At 45.9% G+C, this 27,885-nt stretch overlaps 1 protein-coding gene across 1 annotated transcript; it reads right to left on the reverse strand.

Moving 5' to 3' along the window:
- Nucleotides 1-97: 97 nt before the first annotated feature.
- Nucleotides 98-27,813, reverse strand: LOC130129886 (F-box/LRR-repeat protein 7-like). Its single transcript, XM_056299564.1, has 4 exons — nt 27,401-27,813; nt 21,796-21,885; nt 3,906-4,523; nt 98-1,596 (listed from the first exon to the last, which is right to left on the reverse strand). The coding sequence occupies exons 1-4, from the start codon at nt 27,435-27,437 to the stop codon at nt 860-862; spliced, it is 1,482 nt and encodes a 493-aa protein (XP_056155539.1). The 5' UTR covers nt 27,438-27,813; the 3' UTR covers nt 98-859.
- Nucleotides 27,814-27,885: the final 72 nt, after the last annotated feature.

The following is a 27,885-nucleotide window of genomic DNA, read 5'->3' on the forward strand; positions in this document are numbered from 1 at the left end:
ACTTGTCTATGATAGTTTACCCAGCACCTGAAATGGGAATAAGTCTCTTAGCACAATGCTAACGAAAGACAAAAAGAGCCACTCGTGAGGATGCATTTTGAAGGTGTTTATTGGCGCAAATAGCAGCAATGTGTTCCCATTCGTTTGAAAGATTTATGTTCCACCTTTTTTTCCCCCCTACTTTGGCAGCGATATTCGTCTGACTGGTGATAAACTCTACTTAATTGTACTTCACTTGGCAATATTATCTGAAATATGACACTTTGAGCTCAATGTAAGTGATTGCAAGTTAAACCGCTTAAAGTGCATATCTACGCAACACGAAAGAGGAGCATTTGAAGTACTTAGAGAGACGGACGAGTTGTACTCAAGATCACCAGAATGGTTTGCTGTTGCTGGATGAGCTACATTCTTAGTGGTTTAGTTTGACGATACTTGCTGTTTATAAATAGGATTGGCAATGTACGATGCTGGTTATGTTTCCGGGTCTTAAGGTGATGATGAATTTAAAAATAAGAGTATGAAAATGCGTTTAATTGGTAACACATTGGTACCCAGTGCTCAATGTTGTTGCATATTGTTACATTGCAAACTGTGACCTGTGGAACAAAATGTAATACATTGAAATACTGAAATCTACCTTTTTACAGATAAATATGTTAAATACATTCCATGGAAGTATTTGCAAGGGACAGCATTATCAACAACCATGCAGATTAGAAAGAACAAATTAAGGGATTATTGCACACCACTTTCCCAACCAGTCCCCCGGCACCTCATCCCATAACTCTGCCGAACCCCCATTGCAGGAATAGAAAAACATCCACTTGTCAGAAAACCAATCCAAAAACAGCGCTCCTCAGTAGAAAGCGGGATTCGTGTGCTCAATGACGCAGCGTCTGCAGTGGCGCCTGACGAAACGCAGCGCCTCGGGTGACACCTCGCAGTCCTGCACGTTAACAAGCTGGAGCTCGCAGCAATTAGCCGCCAGAGCCCTGAGTCCTCGCCCCGTCACGCTCTCGCAGGCCCTCAGGCTGACCCTCCTCAGGCCCTGGCAGTAAAGCGCCAGCTGCTCCAGCCCACTGTCTGACACCAGGGGGCACTTACCCACGTCCAGGGACTTGAGCTTGGGGCAGCTCCTGGCCAGGTGACCCAGGCCGTGGTCCGTCAGCCCCTCGCAGCCCCGGGCGTTCAGGTAGCGGAGCCGTGGGCAGTAGCGGGCCACATAGCGGATGCCCACATCCGTGATGCGGGTACAGTGGGCCACGCTCAGGTAGCGCAGGTAGCCCTCCAGGCGGGCGACCTCGCGTAGACCAAAGTCTCCCACCAGGCGGCAGTCACTGAGGCTGAGCTCCCTTATGGAGGGGCAATGGTGGGCCAGGTGACGCAGGGCCTCGTCTGTCAGCCGGGTGCAGCGACGCAGGTAGAGGTGTGTGAGGCGGGGACAGTGGGAGGCGATGGTGTGCAGGCCCTCGTCCTCCAAGGAGAAGCAGTCGGTCATGTCCAGATAGTGGATGGAGATCTGCTGGCCGTGCATGGGGGACAGTTGGAGCGAGGCCTCCTGGGTGAGGCTGATACATGTCACCTTGGAACAACCTGGAAGGAATGGGCAAGAAGTAAGTAGTCAGCAGTCAAAGAAACAATCACGCTTATCTATGTGCTGACTGTCTTAGTATTAAGGGTCCCATGAAACACCATTTAGAGCACCGTGAAATTCTGTGATCTGATGTATATCCAAATGGAACTGAACAATCGGGTGGCTTTTTTTTTTTTGTGAGGGGAGGGAGTAGGTTTGCCAACCGTCCTGTAAAATATGAATGAAAAGTATGAAAAGTCTGTCTGAGTTGAACTCATACGGGCACATTTTGTTTGTATGTTTGGGGACCAATTCAGTGCAGGTGTATAGGAGAAAACAGATACAGGTTAGATTTTTAAAACTGTGATTATGGACAAATTTTATGAGATGGAAGGAAATCGTTCTTCTCTGTTACTCCTCAGCCTGTCTGTGATGCAAATCTCTCTCTCTCTCTCTCTCTCTCTCTCTCTCTCTCTCTCTCTCTCTCTCTCTCTCTCTCTCTCTCTCTCTCTCTCTCTCTGTCATTGTACGTATGTATGCAGCAGGGCTGCTACGGTTTTATGGCACATTTTTGTGGTGATGCTTTCTGAGTGTAAAGATACAAATATGACAACGACTATTGATAATAATAATAATATTACTGCACTGTCACCATTTCAATTTTAAGTCGAACTTTATCTGTAGGCGTACAGCACATTCGGTACTAAGGAAAGCAAACGTGGCTCACAACAAGATAATCAGTTAATATATGAGAATCGATAGGAAACACAACCAATAATCTTCTGCCCTCCCCATTCAGTATTCTCCTGTGTGGAGGCTGGCACCCCTAGGAGGGATTTTAATTTGATTAGCAGCCAGTAATGGCCGAGCTCATCCAGAAGAATGTGGATATGGATATGCTGTTGGCTAGTTTCAGTTTGGTGAGCATGTGACTCTGCTTTCTTTTTGTGTGCCCGCAAGCGCGGGACGATGTAATTAAACTAATGTATTTGTCAGGAAGAGAAAAATATTAATCTCCTACACACGAAAAATGAATAAAAAGAATTTGTGAATTTCTAGAACACAGTGTTAATTGTATGTAAATTAAGTGCAGATAAAAGAGGGAACAGGAATTTAAATACATTTTTTAATTTCAGGGGACCTTTAGAAAGATAAGCCAAGCAAAAACAAAACGAAAAAGAAAAGAAATAAACACTAGAGGGCGGCAGACTAAAACCTGCTCAGTCCGGCACAAAGGCCTGCATTTAACTAAACTGAAGGTTTTTAATAAAAACAACTAGAGGATAAACAACTTGAATAAACCGAAAGCAGTCTGTTTATAGGGGGGGGGGGAAATATCAGTAAGTGTCCTTTCCAGTTAAAGAAATACACTTGCATTATTTTCAGGCCTTTTTTTTTTTGCACGTTTGGTAGTAATTATATAACAAGGGGCCTACTTCCTCTTGCTAATCGTGCAGGCCCTCCTTGGCCACCAAAGCCTTGGTCCAAGTCAGGTTTTTTTTTTTTGTCACTTCCTTAATGAAAGCAGCAGACTGGTCCTCTCACTTGAGGTAAGTCCTGCTCTCAGTTAAAGAAAGCAGAGGGGAGCTTAAGGCTGGCAGAGCCCCCCCCCCCCCCCCCGGCTCTTCTAATGTTTTAACCAGCTCCTGGAGAAATGGCAGTGAACTGAGAAGAATGACTCTTTGAGTTTAAGTCCACACGTGTGTGATGTAGCCTCCGCTCACAGAGCTGGACGATACTGAGAGAGAGAAACAAAATCAACAATTTGATTTTCTCTTTTTTTTGTTGTTGTTGCTGCAATGTTGCAATGACGTATTGCAGTATTAGAGAATAAAAAGACGTTACATAATTTCACCAGATTTATGCAGCTTTTTAACTACGAAAGCTCCATTTGCAAAGCATTTATCTCTCTCGCAGGGAGATTTTAGAGGAAGAAATAAAGCGGTTGTCTGAGAAGTCATTAAATCAGATTTGATTATATTATTTGTCAGACGCGCTAGAATATTTTCTTCAAGAGGAGTCGTTGAAAGCAAACCATGCTAGATTTTGAGCTTTATCAAGCAATAAGAGTTTAGCCTAACATGACAGATGGGCCCAGTTTGCCTTACACTGCATTCCTTGCACTCTAACTATTGCACATGTGCATATTGCAATGCCGATTCTGAAATGGTAGCTTGTTCAGCCCCACATTACTCCAAAATAAAACTGTAAATAAGCCTTCTTAACTTGCTTAGCGATGCAACAAATTCAGAGTTGGGATTTGCATTTAACGAACACAGATGGAAAAAGTAAGGGAGTGCATGTGAGACCTGCGAGCTTCAATATTTACCTGCGAGGTTTAGGTGTTCCAGGTTGGGGCAGCGAGATACCACCTCAAACACAGCCTCGTTGGAGATATTATAACAGCCTGCCACCTCCAGGTGACGTAGCTCGGGGCAGCACTGAGCCACCACGTGCAGTCCCCGGTCAGTCAGCCTTTTGCAGCCATTGACCACCACTGTCTCTAGGGTCAGGCACACGTTTGGGGTATCCTGACACAGCCGGTGGGTGAGGACTCGGATGGCACGGTCAGCGTGCAGCAGCTCCCCCGTTAGCCGGATGGTGCTCCACAGCCTCGGGTCCCAGGCCAGGTTGTACCAGCGCCGACACACCCGTGCGCAACGGCACAGCTGATTGGTGGGCAGATGGGAGAAGATCTGTAGGAGGGTGTGGTCGGGGAGGATGTCGATGGGGGCAGGGTGGTAACCTTTGGACTGGCGGGGGCGGGTGTGGGTGCCCGGCTGAGGGTGCACCACAGCGACAGTCTCAGCCGGGTTAGAGGAGGAAGAGGAGGAGTTGGTTTCATGGCCATTGCTGGAGAGGGCTGGCGAGGAGAGAGAGGAGGACTTCGAAGGCAGGATAAGACCGGGGCTGGGGGTGCTCAGTGTCCGCGTGCTTGAGTCCACAGCTGGGGGGAAAAAAAACAAGGAAAGAGAGAGACAGAGTTAATGTTAGAGGACACAAAATGGGAGGGGAAAAAGCTTGACGGGTTCTAAGTAATGTTACTATTTCTGGAAAAAGCTTTTTTTAAGTTTTTTTTTTTTTTTTCAACTCTGGGGTATGTTCATAGCAATATGTAAGCAGTGGCCATTTGTCTTTATTCAAAAAGCCCTTCTCCTTTAGAAGGCGCTCTGAATGTGGGACCGATCAGCTCCTCAAAGGAAGCCTTTTAAACGCAGATGGTGCCCATAGTCACGCCAGCTTTTATCACCGCTGGATGAATACTACAGTTTCCATGGAACTCATAACCATGTTTTGGGATGTTTGGAGGAGAAAAAAAGTGTCAAAGCTTATCTTCCGTACATTTGGGCCGCAATCACAGAGCCTCCTAATCAGGGGATCGCTTTAGGCTCAAAGCCAGCGGCTGAGGATTTCAGCGCTGCGGCGGACATTTGTACGGTTGGCCCTGTGTAAACACGGAGGCCCTCCTGACAGATGTGTCATGCTGATTACCGCCGCGTCTGGAGACGCGGTCGTGCGAAGCGGCGGCTGGCTGCCATCACTGTGGCGTGAGATGGAGGGGGACCCCGCCTACGATGGTCGGGCTGTTGCATCCGATTCCCGGGGTCGAGCGGTCACGCTGGGACACTGAGCGCTCTGCTCTGATGCTATCTCATCATCCCTCCAAACAGATTGGTATTATTGCTCTGAGAGAGTGTGCTGGGAAATGATAGATATCAATTAAGCCTTTGAAAGAAGGAAGCGGAATGATGTCACGCATGGTTCATCCTTTGTGAGAGCCTACAGGGCATTGGCTGAAAACGAGCTAAACAAAGGCCTCTTAGGTCTTCGACACTCACAGCTGTGAGATGGGACAGGGCTGGGTGAAATGTGTCAGTGAATTATAATGATCCATTAAATTTTCTCTACCAAGTCTTATGAACACAAAAACAACCCACAACTAACAAATTTGTGATTTACTATCCAGAGTGCAATATACACTGATTAGCTAAAACATTAAAACCTGTCTAATATTGTGTAGGTCCCCCTCCTGCTGCCAAAACAGCTCTGACCCGTCGAGGCATGGACTCCACAAGACCTCTGAAGGTGTCCTCTGGTATCTGGCACCAAGACGTTAGCAGCAGATCCTTTAAGTCCTGTAAGTTGAGAGATAGGGCCTCCATGGATCGGACTTGTTTTTTTAGCACATCCCACAGGTGCTTGATCAGATTGAGATCTGGGGAATTTGGAGGCCGAGGCAACACCTTGAACTTTTTGTCTTGTTCCTCAAACCATTCCTGAACAATTTTTGCAGTGTGGCGGGGTGCATTATCCTGCTGGAAGAGACCACTGCCATCAGGGAATACCGTTGCCATGAAGGGGTGTAGTTGGTCTGCAATGATGTTTAGGTAGGTGGGATGTGTCAAAGTAGCATCCACATGTTACTTACTCTCACAAGCCAGGACCCAAGGTTTCCCAGCAGAACAGTGTCCAGAGCTTCACACTGCCTCCACTGGCTTGCCTTCTTCCCATAGTGCATCCTGGTGCCATCTATTCCCCAGGTAAATGACGCACATGCACCTGGCCGTCCACATGGTGTAGAAGAAAACGTGACTCATCAGACCAGGCCACCTTCTTCCATTGTTCCATGGTCCAGTTCTGATGCTCACACACCCATTGTAGGTGTTTTTGGAGGTGGACAGAGGTCATCATGGGCTCTCTGACCAGTCTGCGGCTATGCAGCCCCATACACAGCAAGCTGTGATGGATTGTGTGTTGTGATACCTGTCTGTCATAGCCAGCATTAACTTTTTCAACAATTTGAGCTACAGTAGCTCTTATGTGGGATCAGACCAGACGGGCTAGCCTTCACTCCCCGTGCGCATCAATGAGCCTTGGGCGCCCATGACCCTGTCACCGGTTCACCGGTTGTCCACCCTTGGACCACTTTTGGTAGGTACTGGCCACACTGCATACCAGGAACACCACACCTGCCGTTTTGCAGATGTTCTGATCCAGTCGTCAATCTATCACAATTTGGCCCTTGTCGAAGTTGCTCAGGTCCTTACGCTTGCCAATTTTTCCTGCTTCCAACACATCTACTTCAAGGACTGACTGTTCACTTGCTGCCTAATATGTCCCACCCCATGATAGGTGCCACTGTAATGCGATAATGTTATTCACTTATCTGTCAGTGGTTTTAATGTTCTGGCTGATCGGTCTATTTATTTCAGACAAAACAAGGCGTCTGAAAGGGTCACCGCCTCATGTATGAAAAGTGCATATGGTTATATGCTAAAAAATGTCACGATTCTGGAATGAAATATCTCAACACAGCTAATGCCTTCAGAGTTTTACAGTAGTTTCATTTAATGACAGCATTCATGTTGTCAAAGTATACATAGACAAACTGATGAAGTTTTGCAAATGCGGTTTATCTTTTTTTCCGAATAATTAATTCCCAAGAGTGAAATAAGGATTCCACTGCTACATCCCCCTGGCGAAACTCCTTACTGTCAGGTGAAAAGAAGCGGCTGGTGACCCCACATGTATCAGGAGGAGGCATTTCATAGTCTGCAGCCCTCCCTGGATTGGTAGAGGGGGTGGCTCGGAAGAGTGGGGTAATTGGCCGGTTACAATTGGGGAGAAACAAAAAAAAAAAGGGGGGGGGATGCCTGCAAGTTTTAGCCGCTGGGATTCAACGATGAAGATTCAAAGTTGCTTCCTGACAGACAGTCTGCCGGTACGATAGGATATGCATGTACGTGGATGACAAATGGCCGGTGTCCTGACTGTCACGTAGATTTGCATGCTCAGACAGACATGCAGGAGGACCGCTAGCCTCCTACAGACTGTCCTGTAGATTCGTATTCCAGACCGGGCTTCACTCTGCTTCCCGGTCACGCCGTGATGACATCCACAGACGTGCACTCCCAAGAGGGCCGCGCACGTCCTCAAAATCACATCTTAGCACAAATTTACATCTCCCTCTTGTACACCTTAAAAAAAAAAAATCAGACACACGCAAACGAGCACATACGCAAAAATAAACAGCAGCGTTTCTCTGCAGGCAGCACCAAACAATGTTAAAAGTGGTAATCCCATCTGTTGCGAACAGGCTGTCGAGCTTAGATGGGGGGGGGGGGGGTGCTGTGGGTTTGAGATTTCTCAAGAGCTGTAGTTGTACCTCCGACTGGGTTTGAACGCTTCACCCTCTTGCGGGTGGTCTGTCCATAGTGTTTCCTATGTGAAACACTGTATGTGGCACGCAAAGCATTAAACACAAACACGAACAGAGGCGGCGCTATTCCAGTGAGTTCATCTATCCCTCGTTGCTCTCGGATGGCTTTCGCTGGCGATAACAAAGTCATGGTCTACACAAAAAAGGGTATTAGCCAGAGTCAGATCTGATTAAATATGGCAGCCATTTCCAATTTCACAAGACTGCCCAACTGCTTCGCGATGGCATTGGCGATCCTGAGCTTTTGTGTTTACTCAAGTACTTAATAAATATTGGAAGATTCCCAAGTTAATACCTAGTGTTTGTGGATTTATCCAACATGGAGTGGAGCCACACACTGTGAGATACAGCTCTCTATACAAACATGTGAGTCAGTGTACTCTTATACAGACATCTGGTGCAAAGGGACAAAGCGATTCAGTTTGCTTTGTTGTACGATATGGACGATGATAATGTTATAATATCTAGTACAGCTATGGTTTATATTCAAACTTACTGATCGAAAGCCGCATCAAAACATTGAAAAGATCGTATTATAAGGATCTCACAGAGCCCCAAGTCATGATATCCCTGAGAAAATCTGATTTTCCACACAGCCTGACACAGACACATTATTTGAGCCATTAGTTTTGATGGATGGATGAGACGCTGTTTAATAATCCGAGTCCAAGCTAATGCTGTGGACTTTGCATGTAGGAAGGAGACAGACTCATCTGCAACTGGCCAAGGAGCAACTTCCAAATTGTGTAATTACATGTGTCACTGATCACGAAACTGTTCCAAACCCGCAGAATCACAGGACTAATTAGGAGCCGTTTCCAGCAAGCAGTGCTTTCACACAGCTGGTGGGAAAAGTTAAATGAAGACAGCTTTCCATTTGTTTGTTTTGCTTCACATTTGTAGTTTTTCACTGCGTTGTGGACGGGGAACACCTAGATTTCTCAAACGACCACCAGTATGAAAAACAAAATGTGCACGGTGTCACAGATGTGCAGCAAAACTGTCGTGCAGCTTTGTTGTGAACGGAGCGATACAGGAGCATGTCTTACGTTTGTTAGCAAGCCTTGTTTAGACTGCGTGAACTCAGTTGAGTGGCGAACGCTACATATTATTTACATTATATCCTGATTAGATGCGTAACATTGATATTGTAAAACAGATGCATTTGCACCAGTTCAACAGAGCTAAAGTTAACTCGTCTTATCTGAATCATTTTTTTTAACTAACTGGCAACTCAGCAAAGCAAGCTGACACATCAGAAACACTTGAAAACTTTTATCAAAAGATTGATTTGGTCTTACTTGCATGTCTGCCGATGGTGTTTCTGTGAAATCCTACCTCGACATGAGTGATGATATAAGAGAAAGGCTATGAGAGAACAGTGGTGGGGGTGCAGAAAACATATATTTCGGGAGTTTTCCGATGAATGAGGATTATAATTTTAACTACAAAAATGCAAAATCTCTAATGTCTTACAACAGCATATATTTTTAGATGCACGCAACCCCCCAATTAAACACAGATAGTACGTCTAAACTGCAGACTAAACTGAGACTAAGACTCCATTTACACCTGGTATTAAAATGTGATCTGTATATGGACACGTCATCCAGGTAAGGGAAAATGCATGTGATCGGAATGTGATAGGATCTGCCTGACCACATCTGGAGGTAGTCTGGCTCGCATTGTGTTCAGATCTTAGGTGGGTGTAAACACAGGCTTGCATCCGTACCTACGCAACATCATCATTCCCACCATGACCTCTGACAGAGAATACCGCTGAGCACTCCTTGCATCAGAAGTTAGCTAACCTGATGAAAATGGAAAGAAAGGCGGCTATACAGTGACTGGTAGAAATGTAAGATTCAGGGGCATCCGGGTAGCGTAGCGGTCTATTCTGTTGCCTACCAACACGGGGATCGCCAGTTCAAATCCCCGTGTTACCTCCAGCTTGGTTGGGCGTCCCTACAGACATGTCTGCAGGTGGGAAGCCGGATGTAGGTATGTGTCCTGGTCGCTGCACTAGTGCCTCCTCTGGTCAGTTGGGGCACCCGTTTGGGGGAGGGGGAACTGGGGGGAATAGCATGATCCTCCCATACGCTACGTCCCCCTGGTGAAACTCCTCACTGTCAGGTGAAAAGAAGTGGCTGGTGACTCCACATGTATCGGAGGAGGCATGTGGTAGTCTGCAGCCCTCCCCGGTTCGGCAGAGGAGGTGGACCAGGACGGCTCGGAAGAGTGGGGTAATTGGCCAGATACAGTTGGGGAGGAAACGGGGGGAGGGGAGAGAAAAAGAAAGAAATGTAAGATTCACGCCCCTGGAGCCATCAGGGACTGGACAGTTCCTCCCAAAATAGGTCTTACACCTGCCATGTTGACACATAGCCTACAGCTGATTTGCTGCCACCTCAAATTACTCATGCGCAGGTTTTGCTCTGGAGGACCGAGACCCAGTCTCAGTGAGAATAACGGGAATGCATTAAAAATACCAGGTGTAAACACAAAGGCAAGAGCGGATCGTTCATCATGCGGATAATGCATCCGGATACAGATCGCATTTTAATACCAGATGTAAATGGGGTGGAAAAGTCAGTTCGTGTGCGAGCGAGTGAGGCAAAAGCCAGGTTCACGAAGCGCTTGGCATCCGAAAAGACAGGGGGAAGAGCACAGTTTTCACAGCGCCATGCTGACAGGCAGGCTGAGTAATCTGTTTTGAAACACGCCAGTGACCATGAACGCTGTACTGTACGCAAACGGCAGTTGCAGTTGACGTCCAAGAGCTGCTCTTGAGGAGAATATTGTGTTTTTCATCTGCTGGTTATAAAGGCACCTGACCTCAGTGGTCCCCCCATAATTTCTAAAGCATGACTGAAGACAAAGCTTTACAATTAACAGTAAAAGTCAGCCTTTTGCGAGTTAGATCATGACTCGTAGAAGCCAAACTTCTGTCTGTGGCTCTAAATGCCGGCCTGCTATAGCGTTCAGAGACATCCAGTCCGGTCCCAAGAGTAAGAAAAAACATGCACTGTCTTTTGACAGCCCAAATTGATTATTATTCTTTAGCATGCTATTACCCTAAGTAAATATGAGTCAAGGCTTTTCACCTAAAATATATGCAGATTAAAAAAAAAAGAAGAAAAAAAAAACTGCCAGACATAACAAAGATTCGGCCAAATGGATTACCTGTGACTAGAAACGGCCAAAAAACCTGCAGATGGAGTTTATTTGTCATTCCTGAGGTGGTGTATGGGTTTACATCCTCATGCCCGGAACCACATTTTGATTCTCAAGGTCCCATTCCTGTGGATCGAATCCAGGACCACACTGGGACCCTTCTAATCCACCTTCACACACACACACTCATGACTGCTAAAGGTAACCTGGGACTTTCCACACGTGAAAGGTTTGAGAACATTCAGAGTTCACTTCAGATTCTGAAATGAACTCTGGTTTCTGTTTCCACCGGGCTTCAAAAAAAAAAAAAACCCAGTGGAAGTCTGGATGTGTGTCATTAAAAAAGCGACAGCTACACTGACACGTCATTTTTCCCATTTCACATTTTTTTTGCACCATAAACAACAGCAGTAAACAATGGAAGAGGTCACGGTGGTAATCTTGTTCTTTATTGCGTGTCACTCTTATGTGAACATGAGTTATAAATTGACAAGCCGCCAGAGACGGGAAGAAGTCCAGAAGAAGATGAAAACCTTCGGAGAGGAGGAGAGCTAAACCGAGAAACTGACTTGTAGAAGCAATGAGAGAATGAGAGACTTGATGAATCATGATCGACGGCACCGCTAGCGCCACATGAATGTTCCTCTAACTCAGATCGACTCTAATTAAATCTGTTTGACTCTGGTGTCTAAACAAAAGATTGCCAAGCCTGCTAAATATAAAATACACGTTCTACTAGGACAAATAATCAGAAATACAGATATATGTATACTTTTTTTTTGTATTTTCCCCCCTTTTTCTCCCCAATTGTACCTCTGATACATGTGGAGTCACCAGCCGCTTCTTTTCATCTGACAGTGAGGAGTTTCACCAGGGGGACCTAGTGTGTAGGACAGGGATAGGCAACATGGTCCAGAAAGGGCCGGTGTGGGTGCAGGTCTTTGTTTCAACCGAGGAGTTACACACCTTAGTCTACAAATCAAGGTCCTCAGCAAAGTCTATTGGTTGACTAATAGAATCGGGTGTGTAACTGCTTGGTTGGAACAAAGACCTGCACCCACACCGGACCTTTCTGGACCATGTTGCCTATCCCTGGCGTAGGAGGATCACACTATCCCCCCCCCCCAGTTCTCCCTCCCCCCAAAATAGGCACCCTGACTGATCAGAGAAGGTGCTAGTGCAGCGACCAGGACACATACCTACATCCAGCTTACCACCCACAGACACAGCCCATTGTGTCTGTAGGGATGCCTGACCAGGCCGAAGGTAACATGGGGATTCGAACCGGCGATCCCCATGTTGGTAGGCAACGCTACCCGAACGCCTCGATATATGTATACTTTTAACTATAACAATAAAAAAACACAATTCTATGATGAGGGAAGAAGCAGAGCATTCACCCTCCTCAAAAGATGAGGTGAATTCTACCAGTGGGCCCCAAATGACCTCAGAAGTGAATGACTATCACTTGATGCTGAAAGGAAAGGATGAGTTGGGATCAGTATCAGGGAATCAACTTTCCAGGACCTCCCATTAGCGTTTCGAACTGTGGACAATCCCGTAAACCTATCATTAACAGAACAAATACCATGCAGCTGGTCAAACTTCTCTTGAAGGTGCTGTGAGTGCAGATGGTGGAAGGATTATTTTGGTTTGGGAAATCAGAGGGAAAAACAGTCAAACATCTGGTCTTTACCTTGGACAAAGGACAACAGGCAGTGGGAAAAAATGAAAGGGAACCAAAGAGAAACTCATGCGTTCTGAATGTGTCTATAGCCACAGCAAGGCATAGCTTGGCTGAAATCATTTGCCACTAATGCCCGGATCCATCATCATCCACAACATTTCCCCAGCAGGATTCCATTAACATAAGCTTACCCCAACTTCTGGGGCCACATGTGGACTCATCCTTTGATACCAGAAGTTTAATGTAAATCAATCACAGTGATCACCAGGAGAGACGAGACAACAGCATGACGAAGAGTTGTGGCTGGTTGCTCCGAGTGTTGTAAATGACACAACAGATGATACATTTTGGAAAAGTAGAGCACACCCTAACGGACAACAACAGAGCCGGATGACAAATAGAGAGGAGCGAGAGGGTTCGGGGAATCATTTTAGGCCCCCCCCCCCAAAAAAAAGTCGAGGCAGATCGAGTCGAGAGGCACGAGGAAAAGAAAGAGGGAAGATAAATTGGCAAAAGCGTGTGCAGACTTTAGCAGAGACTGAGACAAGTGCACAGGCAGGGTCAATCCAGACTTTGACGCAGTCTGGTCATAAACTAAAGCTAGAGGGATTCTAGTCAGGATCTCGCAGTGCTGCGAAGCTCCGCTAAAACCCCGTCTGGAGCTAGCAGGGTTATTACCGCTGCATCTGGCAGAACAGACCAATCCATTACCTCAATGCCATTAGCCCTGTGACATGTTCCCGCTCCTCAGTCCTCTCCACCATGCTCCACCCTGCCAAGTCCGTGGAGGAGGAGGAGGGGGGGGTGATGGGGTGGGGTTATGTGAGGAAATCAAAGACGCTCATTTCCTATTCCTGGTGGTCAGGGAAAGCTTAGGAATCAGAACTCTTATTCAGATCAATTCAGATCACAAACGAAGCATCAGCTAATAAAACGTATCCAGGAAAGAGTGATTTCGCTGAAAGGAATTTGACACTGAGCATAATGGAAACATCTAGCATTATTTTAAGCACTCTGAAAGCGGGCCTACAAGCCCGTGCTTTGGTTTATTCTGAGGGGAAACACCAAAGTGAAATAGAGGGACTGCTGTTGGGGTAAAAACATCTGGGTCTATCTTGTGTTTTATTGAATAAGTGGAAGTTGATATTACTGTACAGTGGGGCTACTTGGCTATCAAGCAAAGCCTTCACTACAGGAAGTTTGTACGTCACTAGACAAGCCGAAAGACAATAGGGCCTGGCGGTTCTTTTACAATGGTGCACACTGGGACAGGAAACAGAGCTCTTGGCTCCTCACAACCCCCACAGCTCCCTGACCTCTGGAGCCCAACTCGTATCTCACGCCGAAGGAAGTCTATCAGAGCTTGTGCAAATCGGCAGGTTTTGCTACACATGTGCAAGGCTCCTGGACACGCACCCCACCCCCCCTCGAAAAAAAAATGATACGAATGTCCTCAGGACAGCTTAATGCCACTGAAAGCCCTACTGTCTGTCTGCTCCCTGGGCACAGAATCTGGTCTCTTCCCTTTGAAAACATTCAGCTGAGTTGGACGGCAGACGCTCAGACATCCAACAGCCAAACCTGAAGTCTTGACCAGCTTGAACTTACTCCCCAAGAGAGGGCCGGTGTGTGTGTGTGTGTCTGTGTGTGTGTGTGTGTGTGTGTGTGTGTGTGTGTGTGTGCGTGTGTGTGTGTGTGTGTCTGTGTGTGTGTGTGTCTGTGTGTGTGCATGTTTATCAGAACACCAATTCTCCAGAACAGACACGCTACGCTCCAAAAGCAACTTGACACAAGGGGGGAAAAAACTCATCCGGTCTCTTGCAAATCACTGTCGAAACATAGGAAGGTGATGCAACATTTTACAGGTTGTGAAGTCGGGATGTCAGGACGGGGAAAAGGGGGGGGGGTCGAAAGCTCTGTACAAGGATGTGGGCTGTGCATGAGTTCTAAAGGTTTAACCTTTTCGTTTCGGTTCCAGAGTGTGTGGAGAACAAGTGTTGAGTGATGGCCATGTTAAACGAGTCGGGAGGATAAAATTGGCCGCGCACAACACACAAGCCCTGACGAGCCCACAGGACTGGAGAGGCATACATTAAACCTTAAGGGTTGCGATTTGGTAATGATGAGGAGCAAATGCAGTGATCTCATTTGGATAAAGTTGCAGAGTGTGTGTGTGTGTGTGTGTGTGTGTGTGTGTGTGTGTGTGTGTGTGTGTGTGTGTGTGTTGGGGGGGTATGCTATATGTGGAACTGAAAGACTTGAGGCTTTCCATAAAGTTCAGAAAATAGTACCTTTGGCTTGAATCGAAGGAGAAAACCTATTTGTTCAGTGACACAAATCTTTTGAAAAGTTCCTCACAGACATGTTCATAGACTTTAACAGATCTGTGTTAAAATGTTCGAGAACGTATAGTGCACAAGAGTGAGAGTGCATGCGATGTGCCACATGGGTTGTACGGAATGAACCTTTTTACAAACTCTAAAGTGCTTCCTGTGATTTACATTACACATCTTTCATTTAGTGTATAGACAGCAGGGTGGAGACTAAACACCGCAAGTTCCAGCAAAACTCATTGTCATCAAACTCAAACAAATGAACCATGCAGACGTCCTGGTAGTGTGGCAAGCTATTTCATTGCCTACCAACACGGGGATCGCTGGTTCGAGTCCCCGTGTTACATCCGGCTTGGTCGGGCGTCCCTACAGACACAATTGGCCATGTCTGCGTGTGGGAAGCCGGATGTGGGTATGTGTCCTGGTCGCTGCACTAGCACCTCCTCTGGTCGATCAGGACGCCTGTTTGGGAGGGAAGGGGAACTGGGGGGAATAGCATGATCCTCCCACGTGCTACGCCCCCCTGGTGAAACTCCTCACTGTAAGGAGAGAAGAAGCGGCCGGAGACTCCACATGTATCGGAGGAGGCATGTGGTAGTCTGCAGCCCTCCTCGGATCGGCAGAGGGGGTGGAGCAGCGATCGGGGTGGCTTGGAAGAGTGGGGTAATTGGCCAAGTACAATTGGGGAGAAAAAAGGGAAAAAATCAACTGACCCATTTGCCCCGATATGGATCTTCTAGGTGCTATAATAGAAGGGTAACTTAATGTTTCATCAAATAAAAACAAAAAAAAGGTTTAATTCAAGTGTTGCAGGTTTTTTTTCAAATAGTGAGCCATAATTCTCCTCTCATTCACAGGATGTAGGAACTTTAGCCACAACTGTCAAATTCTTGCTTACATCACGAGACAAGCCACAGACTGAGAGAAGCGGGTAGAGCTCAGTGTGTCAGTTCAAGCAGTCCACAACTGTGGTCATATTGCCACATGAAAGCCCACAGGTCCAGGTGTATAACAGTCAAAACAGCACCCGCGAGCCAAAATCGTACAGGCTGCGAGCGTATAGGTCTCAGCCAAGTGGCATCCTTCCCAACCCCTGCCTAAAATGCTCCAGTTACGGCCCTGAAAAATGTGACTCCGTCGAAGAGGGTAAAATGGCAAGACGGTGTGCTTCCAGAGAATAAAAAAAAAACAAAAAAAACCAAGCAGTAATCAGAGAAGAGTTATGAGACGGGGCCCGGCTCAACTGCTTTCCTTCCCCTCCTCCTCCGGGTAAACGGCTTCCACTTGTTTTCTTTCTCTTTCGCCGCCCTTTTTCTGTGCATTTTCGCTCAAATTTCCTGGCTCTCGGAGCAAGGGCGAGGGAGGGAGGAGGGGCGAGGACAGCTGATGGAGAAAATATGGGAAAAACAGCGATGACATTCTTTTCCTCTCTGTGTTCTCCTCAAATGCACGACTTTCTAAGGGAGCTCAAAATGAAAAAGAGGCGAAACTTCATTTTCTTTTTTTCTCCCAGTTGCAGTAGATAAGCTCTTTAAGCACTCTTCTGGAAAAACAACTGTGTGCTAGGGAAGTGTCCTTGTGTGAAACAGTGAAAACTGGCTGGGTCTTGTTTCCCCCCTATGTGATATTGCCTGAAGTTTGCAAGGGTCGAACCTCTTTATAAGATGCAAACTTCTGGTTCGTGAAATCAGAGAAACTCCTTCTTTTTTTTTAGGCAATCAAGCATAGGGTGTGTGGGTTTACAAGGCTGGTAGTCTATTGCCTGTCAGATTTCCCTCTAGAAACAGCGGGGCTTCCTTCTTCCAAACAAACTTCTCAGCCCGCTTGAGCACCTTTCAACACAGCTGTTGAGCTGCTAAGCAAACACAGTACACACACATTTCACCACGGCTTGGGAAAAAAGTAAAACCCAGCTGACCAGTTGCCCGGTGTCCATAACAGTATTTAGCTTTAGAGGATACGCTACAATAACTATTATCGATGAGGGGTAAATGTTTGACGTACAGCCTTGCACTGAGGGTAGCGACTTGCATCTTTTCGGTGCAGTGCACGCTCCAGTGACAGGCACGGATTCGTCTTTGCAGCTCTCCATACTTGGCACAAGAAACATCAACACCGAAATACTATATATCCAGTCGAGTAAATACAACGGAATGGATCATCAGAGGACGAGGTTGGCGTACAGATAAAATCTTAGGGATTTGTTGCCCTTGGGAGGGTGAAAATATTAACATCTTGGAGACAGGAGCGTCTCTACCGAGCTGTTTAGACTGCACAGCTGACCCCCCCCCTCCCGCTGCCCTCAGAACAGCCCATGTGGGAATACTCTAGAAAGAAGTTGATCAAAGTTATGTGGGCAAGGTATTTGCTCTCTTAGATCTGAATCTTTGGTTCAGTCGCCATCATTAGGAGACTATGCCTGATCCAAATATAGCCGCATATTCTGGTGCTGTAGGTAAACGTGCATTTGATTCTGAGTATAAACCGAACGACAGAGATCTGCCAAGATTGAGGGTTCCTCTGCCTTGGGCTAAACTATGGTGAAGAAGCAGAAACAGAAGAAGAAGGTGGAAGAAGAAGAAGAAGAGGATTGGGAGGAAGAATCAGAAGAAGAGGAGGGGGGGGAAGAGGAAGAAGATGATGAGGAGGAAGAGGAGGAGAAGGTTGAAGAAGGTGAAGAAGAAGAAGAAGAAGAAGAAGAGGAGGAGGAGGATTGGGAAGAAGAAGAAGAGGAAGAAGAAGAAGAGGAAGGAGAAGATGATGATGAGGAGGAGAAGGAAGAAGAAGAAGAAGACTCGCTCTTGTATTAATCATATTTTTCTTTTCTTTTTTTTTTGGACCCTGGTGGATGAAGCTGGAGTACAGGTTTTTCCCACCATTCAGTGAGTTTCACCTACTTTCCCTGGTGCCATGATAAATGGAGAAAGGAGTTGACCCTGTAGCAAAGCTGTTTTTGACATAATTGACATTGCTGCTGAATCTGTGTTTCATCAGTAAGCTGGAGCTTGACACCGACTCGAGCTGATAAAGCAGGACCAAAACAGAGAGCTTCAGCAGTTCCCAAAAGGGAGGCCAAGCCTCTGTCTGCTCACCCCTGCACAATACCCTGAAAGAAATGGTCTCTCTGAACAAGTCATTTTGTCTCGTGTGCAGCCTCAAAATCATGTTTATCTTCAGAAGTCAAACAAGAAAAGTAAAACAATTCCTCTCATGTAAAATTCCCTTTGGCCTTTTAGTGGTTTTCTTGTATCAATTTTGAATATCTTGGAAAAAAAAAGAAAAAAGAAAAAAGGCAGAATAAAGCCGATTACTCCCCTCATATCAAGCCAGTTCTTCAAATCGGTTGATTTGCATTGGAAAAGCTTGCACTTGTTTTAGAGGGTAAAGTTTTTGATGCACAATCCGACATTTTAAGACTTGTTTAGGTGGATATTTTTTGCAGTGTGCGGCCATGTCTGAGCCACATTCCTGGGGTACCCCTGAGTGTGGGACATGCCACAGCAAACCCTTGAGGCCCAGACACTGCAGGGTCATAGTTTAACCCCCGCTGTGAGATGCTCAACTTCATCCCACAGGAAGGATTTACTGTACAGTGTTTTGTATTCCAGTCTGTAGCTAATGAGCAGCTCAACTAGGTCAGCCCACCACTCCCTGCTAAATAATAAATTAAAACAGAGGAAGAGACGGGGACGTTGTAGGACTGTGACTGCCTGCCCAGTGCTTTTGTTTCAAACCACATATAAAGACACACGTAGCCAACCTTTCATAACTTCCTACTTTGGATTTTTTCTTTTCTTTTGCGATGAGAAGCAGAAGAATTAAGGGTGAATATGGCCTACTTTTGCATCTGCTTGTGATTTAGATCACTTTTAAACTTATTTAGGCCACAACAATTCCACACGACCCTGAGTGAGGATAAGTGGTTTGGATAATGAATAATGAATGAGTGAATAAATTCATGCTGATGCAGACATGCATACTACAGTGACTTACTTTTAAACCTACATATCAAACTGCAGCCTCGCGGACCATCGGCCTCTCTTTGGTCAGAGTGATAAGACTCCATCGACCCGAAGAGCGGAATATTTTTTTACAAAACCCTTCACCCTAATCTGAAAACGCTCCCGATGTGTGGTGGGGATACAGGCCAGACTGCTTCCTGATTAGTTTAGCGGGCCATGGGACTGGGTGGGCAAGGACCATGTCTGCTCAGTGGATGTATTTGTGTGTGTATGTGTGTATATGCGTGTCTGCATGCGTGTGTGAGTCTGTGTAAGGAGGGGGTGGGGGGTGGGGGGGGTTGACTGTGGCTGTGGTGGTTCCAGACCATGTAATTACTCCCACTTAGCAGGGAGAAAAAAAAATAACAATTTTGGTCATAATACAGGAGGGAAATTGCGGTAGGGTAGCCACCAGCCACGGTCTATTCTCTCCCTACATATCTATCTGTACAGGTTGTTCTCCAAGCAGACACATATGGGACAATTATCAATTTCCCATAATAGCCTGGCCACCGGTTCCAGCAGCTGCTCGATGAAGTGAATCAGCATTTCCACAGGGCCTACAGCGCCAGGCGAGCTACAGCACTAGATGGATGGATGGATGCTGAACACTCTGGTCTGGGCAGGTTCAAATGATCATTCAGTCATAAAGCAGGATATCATGGTTGTTAGCTGCCGGCTACATGGTCAATAATCTTTTTCTACACACAATTACAACTCACACTCTGAGCTTTTTTTGGTCTTTGATTTTTTTTCTCCCAATTGTACTTGGCCAATTACCCCACTCTTCCGAGTCATCCTGGTCACTGCTCCACCCTCTCTGCCGGTCCGGGGAGGGCTGCAGACTACCACGCGCCTCCTCCGATACATTCGGAGTCGCCAGCCGCTTCTTTTCACCTGACAGTGAGGAGTTTCGCCAGGAGGACGTGGCGCATGGGAGGATCATGCTAGCCCCCCCCCCCCCCCCGAACAGGCGCCCCGACTGACCAGAGGAGATGCTAGTGTGGCGACCAGGACACATACCCACATCCGGCTTCCAACCAGCAGACATGGCCACTTGTGTCTGTAGGGATGTTCGACCAAGCCGGATGTAACACGGGGATTCGAACCGGCGATTCCCATGTTGGTAGACAACGGAATAGACCGCAACGCCCCCCGGATGCCCCACTCTGAGCTCTTTGAAGGATATTAAACTCATTTGGAGTTGAGCGAGATTGTAAAGCTCCCTAACAGAAGGTAATAATGACCTCAGGAAATGCGAAGCGTGACTGACAAAAGTCGGTTTCAGCACACAGACGACACTTCATACTACAAAGTAAGCATGCCAATGCACACAAAATGGTGCATGAAACCAAAATTATATCCGAAGTTGAAGGAGGATTTCACCCGAAGCATTCTTCTCCTCGTTCCATTCTATTCTTTCTAAGTAAACACCTTGACATCTAGCGCTGACTGACAGCCCCAAGTACAGGCTGGGTCTGGTATTTGTTTTCTTGTGGGCAGCCCTAAACCACAAGAATACCCCATCCATCAAACTCAAAGCAAGTTTAAGACTGGTGATGACTTTGCATGAGGACTCTGTGTGTGTGTGTGTGAGTGTGTATGTGTGTGTGTGAGTGAGTTGGCGTGTAAATGTGTGTACTACTGTTTCTTAAACTGTCCAAGCATTGAGTGACCAACCAAAATCAGGGGTCAAACAGTTGGCAAGACATCCATCTCACCTATCACTCAGAGCCTTAGTGTAAGCTGGAGGCTTTATATACCATGTTTATTTTGTGTATATAGGTTGCACTCAGAGACCGTTGATTGGTTGTCTGATGCCTCTTGAGTTATATACATGCATCCTGCGTGGACTTGCATCAAACCTGGATGGAGGATTTCTGTTCCGTGTATCCATTACTCACTCTTCCAGCTGTCCTACATAAGCTACTGAACACTTATTGTAAAATCAACCAGTTTTAACAAAATGTTTACTGAGAAGTCCTTTCCAAGATGCTGAGAAGGAAGCCTTTTGCAAGATACTGAGGTTATAACATCCGGTTGATGCCTGAGCAGTGACAACTAGAATGACCAGATGAGCTGCACAAAGCATTGTATGAACACCTAGAAAACAGTTTTTTTTTTTTGCATCGTGTTTTGGTCTATGTGGCGAAATCAGCTCATTTGATTGACAGGCTGTTGTACAGTTTGACTGGCAGATCCTCATTCAGCACAGCTGTCAACAGGAGGCCTCAAAAGGCATCTGTCAGCTGCAAAGTATTTTTGAACCATTACAGCGAGCATACAATTTACATTGGTAACACATACACAACTCGAAGCGAGGAGCAGTTGCCTGCATCAAGTCTGCCAGTTTGGAGGGTTGCCTGGGCAGAAAGATGGAGAGCGGAGAGGGAGCCAGAGAGTGGGAGACGGGCAACATAAAACCAAAAAATGTCTGACTACAAGGTGAAAGCTGAGTTTCTCTCTCTGCCCTTTTTTTTTTTTTAATTTCATTCTCACTGTTTTTCTCCCGCACGGAGACACACCTTTCTTGCTCGCATGCCTGGTATTACCGCTGCATTCTTCAACAATGAGAAGCCAGCAGTGTTTCTTTCTAAACAGGGCAGAAGAAAATGCCTTCGGCTTCTCGGTTCTGATGGGGAGCCGTGAGTTTGTTTTCAATTTGGGGTTATCCCGGGAACACATAAGTTTCTCCAAAAATAGGCAGCGCAGAGAGTGGATGAGGGGGAAGAGGGGGAGCGGGGAGAAGAAGAGGAGGGAAGGAAAGGGAGGGGAGTTTGGTTAATGAGCACCAGATGCCTTACCTTCGCTGGTAGCCACATTCTTTGGAGCTTTGGTTGGTGTGTGATCCGTACTCGAACTTATGTCAGAAGAGATGCTTGAGCTGCCTTTACCTGTAAAGGGGGGTGACAAGAAAAGGAGACTGTAAGGGGACATAGGATGAGAAGATTTATGGAGATGACTCATATTTTACCAGCAGAAACATCATGTTCCTGTATGTAGCTACTTTTGTGTTTCACAATTTTGAATTTGAACAGATTCATTTGCAGAAGTTAATTGAAGTTCATTTTTTCTTGGGCCTTTGAAAAGCAGTATTTCAGTTTTCATCTGATAGTATTAGAGTCTCGCTTTGGCTATGTTTTAGGAGTACGGAGGTGTGAAGTGTATTGAAAAGAATCAACTTTAATCCCCTCTTTCTCTTCACGACTTTTATGTTTTTCAATTTTGGGTTTAAATGTTAGCTTTGGCACATGCACAAGTCATTTGGATGAGCAAGCGCCCCTTTCTTGATATCTGGAAGAGGAATAAAGTTTCCAGAAGTCCCCATTGGCCAATTGGCGACCAGCAAGGAAGCACTTCTAAGTGAGATATGAGTAATTACTCTTAGGCCTTGTTCAGACTGCCAGCCCAAGTCCGTTTTTTTGGCATATCCAGATTCTATCCAGATTGATTTTTACAAAGTCTGGACAGCAAAAAAAAAAAAAAAAAAAAAAAACCCACATGAAATGTGATTTTTTTGCAACTCGGCTCTAAACCACATTGGCCTTGTTCAGACTGCCAGCCAAAATCCGCCTTTTTGGCATATCCAGATAGTATCCAGGCTGATTTTACGAATTCTGAACTGCAAAAAAAAAAAAAAAAACCACATGAAATGTGGTTTTTCCAAGTCGTACCTAAACCATATTTCGGATTTCTGCCGATGCGTCTCAGCCCGAACGCTCTGGGCAGCCCAAACTGGATTTCAAACGGTCTCTCGCACCGTGCACCTCTCGCTGCAGAGCCGCCATGACTGCCCTGTATTTAAACCAGCCTCCCTCCTCCATCGCCGAGTTTGTCTGGTGCGACGGAGGAGTTCTGCACCGCGGCTTGACAGCGTGATTGTTTGGAGGGCGAGGTGATGGATCTCCATTTCTCACGCTTCCACGTTGGTAAACCGCGTCACCAGGGTACATAGTTACTCGCGCCTACGTCGTTACCACAGCAACCCATGCAGATAGGTTGGCCATATCCGGACGCACAAATCCGATCTGACCGCTTGCAAATAACAGTGTGAACAGTCTGTCTTGGAGGCCCGATTGGAGAAACAAATCCAATAAACCTGCAAGTCTGAACAAAGCCTTAGACTAGCTTCCGACAGAGAAAAGCAGGCGAGCAGCCGGTTGCAAACGAATCCGATTTGCCTGCAGTCTGAAAATGGCCATGAGGAACAGGAAGTGGTTTTGAAACGCGACCCCCGATCGGATTTCTACAGATGCGTCTCACTCCGGACGCTCTGGTTACCGAATCGGATTTCAAACTGTCTTTCGCGTCACTCGCAACGCGACACAAAACGATGACGTCATATCCAAAGTGACGGAAGTGGCGCCCCCCGGGACGCTTGTTTTTTTTCCGTACCCGTTTTCCAGGAACTCTGCCTCTGATTGGCTAGTACTCGTTGCCTCCGTTGATTAGGTTGGTTAAGGTTAGGGTTAGGGTGGAGTTAGCCAATCAGAGATAGAGTAGGGGGCGGGTCTTCCCGGAATCCAGGTGAACGCTCTCTCAACGAGTACTAGCCAATCAGAGGCAGAGTTCCCGGAAAACGGGTACGAAAAAAAGTCACGCCCCCGTGACTGCAACACGGAACATCTCAACGTATATCTGCCTCCTCTTGTCGCCGAGTTTGTCTGGTGCGACGGAGGAGCTTTGCACCGCGACTTGAGGGGCGAGATGGCGAATCTCCGTTTCTCATGCTTCCATGGCAAACCGCATCATCCAGTGTACGTAGTTACTCACGCCTACATCGTTACCATAGCAACCCCAGCAGACAGGTTGGTGATGTTTGGACACACAAATCTGATCAGATCACTTTGCAAATAACAGTGCGGACATCCTAACTTGAGAAACAAATCCGATTTGCCTGCAGTCTGAACAAGGCCTACTTAATGCGTGGTTACTGTTACATGCGTCATCAGCACCATACTCCTGGGCCAGTCCTCACTATAGCAGTGATGCCTGTCCGCCATCTAAAGGTATGAGACTGACGACTTCTGCGAGGAGTCTCTCACTGTGTGCCCTTTTCCTCCGTTTGAGAGCATCGTAGGCTTAGCTGCTACAGTATGCGGACAGCAAACTGCCTGTGGACTAGTTGTTTATTGCACCTCATTCCTCTGTCAGATCATAAATGCGGCTTTGTGGTTTTGCCGAGACTACGTACGTGCCCTTCGCCCGGCGCGGCAGGCTGAGAGGTATCACAAACAGCCACGCCCACACGTCAAGTGCCGCCATCTAAACAAGACTAGACGGTAGCTAAAAAAAGAAAAAGGCGTAAATAGGAAGGCTTTGGAGGGAGAGAGGGGGGAAAACAAAAGCGATCCAGCATGCATAATGACTACACCAATCCAAGTTTTACAAGTCTGACAAATTTTAAGGTTAAACTCGTCCTAACACCTGGGTGTGCTCCTCACCCATGCTGGCACACATAAAGTGTGAAGGTCCCAATGAAACGATCCGATGTACAGCCAAACGAGACGGAGGAGCCGGGTAGGATTTTATTTATTTATTTATTTATTTTTGAAGGGAGGGGATTTGATTTTACATACGTTTGTCAAAGAATATGGACATCCGTACGCTGTTGGCTATGTCTGATTTCAATTTGTTGGTAGAGGACCTTTTCAGCCTTGTTAATTCATTTACTGGACTGTTTTTTTTAAGTGTACGCCTGCATGTGCAGGATGATGTAGCTAAAAAAGTATTGTATTCGTCAGGAAGACGAAAATTATACTTATAAAACCCCAAATAAAGCAATGTTTTTAGTGAATTTCCAGATCATAGTGTTAAATAGATATAAATTAAGTGCAGACAAAATATGTATCAAGAATGAATTTTTTTTCCATTCCATGGGACTTTTAAGATAATACAGCTCGCGTGGTAAATGTATAATTGACATATGGTGGCTGAGCCAGCACATCTGCCGTGTCCTCCACCACAGTCTTCAAAAATGAATCAGATTTTCTTGGTTGAGGAGTTTGCAGATGTGCACTTGAGAGAACGCTCTTCCCTCAACATGCCAGCTGAGTCAAAACACGAAGAACCAAGTCTTCACAATGGTTAGGTCACAAGCACTGTCTAAAAAACTGGTGGGGGGGGGGGGATTCCAGTGTTTCGTTGATTCCTCGCCTTCAATTAAGAAAGTCTTAAAAGGGTGCTGGAGTTAACATGGGCGGATCAGTGGAAGGCGCCTTCGAAGTATTTGTTGTCTATTATGGCAAACAACTTTCAGAGAGGCTCCTGCCTGCTGTTTTTTTGATTACATAATGTGTTGGAGGAGATTTGCTGCATATTTGCAACCAATGTGCAATTAATTGAGGGGACGGGCCTAGAAACAGATGTGGAGTCATGGACAGCAGTATTTTGTTTTGGTAACTAATATACCGGTCTTAGAGACCATTAAAATGACTGTGCCGTACTTACTCTATTATTTTATTTTGTGGAGGCATGAAACACAACTTCACATACTTCACACCGACACAAGACTAAACATATTGTTCGGGTAGGAGCTAATACCACTCACTACTGGCAAGCATTTTCTCCCTGAAGAAAGTTTCAGTAGCCAGTTTGATTACATTGCCACTGTGGTCTCCTATATGGTACCTTATCCACCTTGAAGACCACCAAGGTTTCCCTGCCGAATAACCTGCAACCCTCTGGAGGTGCCCCATTTTTCCTTGAGTTACACATTAAAAGGAAATCACTAGCCAGTGTAAACATTCATGATCCATTTGGTTCTGTACAGTCTAATCAGTGTTTGTGAATATAAAACTCTCCCCGCCAAAACCAAAAAACTAGAGAAGTTGTCCACAGCAAGTCATGAGTGGGAGGTTTCCAACCTAAAAATGAGACAATCCATCCTTGACTGGCCACAAAAACACAGTTAAGATTAGAGCTCCAGTGTCCTTGTCATGTTTGGCGATGCCACACCAACAAAAGAATAGTGGCCTATGGTGGCACTTGGTGTTTTGAGCAAGCTTTTTTTTTCTTTTTCCTTTTTCTCAAAATAGTATCTTCCCCATTTGGGATGAAAAGTAGGACATAAAAGGGGCAAATGCTTTCCTGAATGCTTGCATACCAGCCTTGCCCTCGCATGCCATTTGAATTGACAGCAACAACCCCGTCTAGGCGAATCATCGAGAAACAACTGCATATTTTTTCCCAGCCTTTATGCTTCGCCGTGAGGGTCATTTGTCACAAGTTAGTTCCAAGTTGCCATGAATGCAGGGAGTCAAACATGTGATGTCATCCATGTAAAACTCACAGCCACTCGGTAGAAAACCAAGGGGAAGTCTGGTTTACTTCATGTACAGAGTGTCTCGAGTTTTTACATCCAAATAAGACAATTCCATGGTGAGATCAGTCCTAAAACAGTAACTTATTATACCCCCCTCCCCGATCATAGGCCCATGTTTTATGTCTCGGGGAGTTTTATTGTTCTAGTCCAAATATTGATTGGATCAGAAGATAACAGTTATTGAGTTCTCAAAGTTAAAGATGTTTTAAGACCGCATGTTAAGAGGAGGCTCTTGTTGGAAAACAGCGTAGGAGAGCGAAGCCACTTCAATAAATCACACCTCTCAGGTTGAGAATGCAGTTTTAATGGATCTATTGATTTTTGGTGTTCTCTTGCTGTCCGGTGCACATTTTAAGCAGACTAGAAGCCTATAAAAGTAAGGAATTGGCACAAAATGGTTGCCCTCATCTGAGCAATGGTGAAGAATTGAAGATGAAAATGGCTTTGGTGTTGACCCAGACTTGAATTAAGACTTTGAGGAAATGGATCTAATGTCTGTTTCTTGTTTAAACAGTATGACAGAGTCCTTCGGTTATTGGCTGCTGGGGATGCACTTTTTCCCCCTAGTTTGGAAGCAACAGAAACGTCAAAAGGTGCCTATACAACATTTTTAAATGTTGCTTTATTCAACTTCACTGGTCTATTCTTATTTACAGACTCGTTTATTCAAGAGTTGTCACGACACAACACCGGCACTGTATAGAGCTCAGCTTAAAGGCCCACGTAAAGCCTACGTGTAAAATAGTACCTCCTATAGGGAACATGTTGGGAGATGTTCTATGGACATGTCCCATTACTAGGATTACGTTTCTGGTCCCAGTTTGGAAAACCCACCGACTTCCTGCCTTCAAGAGGACAAACTTTATAACGTCCAAAGGCAGCCTCAGTATTGAATCTGCGTAGGTACGTTAGGTTTGCTGTAGGCTATTTTTCTCTTTTTTAACATATAAAGGCGCGACACAAGTTCCGTTATTCGCGTACGAATATCAGGAGAAGAAACGAGACTGTCTGCCATCGTTCCGTCAGAGGACATTTTTAAAAACGAAGAAGAAGAAGAAAAAAAACCCATCTTTTTGGCGACTTACCCTCACTTCCATACTGTTTTCCATTGTTCGCACCCATTGTAAAGAATACATAATCTATGAACAAAACCCGGGTTATTAAAAGTAGAATCCCACAGTCAAGCGTGTCTTTCTTTGCCCCGGACCCGAGCTAGACATCCATTTGGTTTTTGTTGCGGAGCCGCCGACTCCAAATAGTTAATCCAGATGTTGGGACGGAGAACGCCTCGGCTTTTTTTTTTTTTAGACTCAAAACTAGAATCCACATTTTAAGCTTCAACGGTCTGATCTAACTATAATGTGAACATCCCCGTGTCTGTGTCGCTCATAAAAAAAAATCCGGATCCGAAGACCATGGAGAGAGAAGAAGAAGAAGAAAAAAAAAACACGCACACACACACACACAACTTTGTAAAGCGTCCTAAATGGCAAGCAGCTGTTGATGAGGTTGAGCGCCTGCAGTAAGGGAGGCCAACTGTGAGGACGCAGGGCAGTCTGCTGGATTTGGA

Source organism: Lampris incognitus, chromosome 19, assembly GCF_029633865.1.
Source record: "Lampris incognitus isolate fLamInc1 chromosome 19, fLamInc1.hap2, whole genome shotgun sequence".
NCBI lineage: Eukaryota > Metazoa > Chordata > Actinopteri > Lampriformes > Lampridae > Lampris > Lampris incognitus.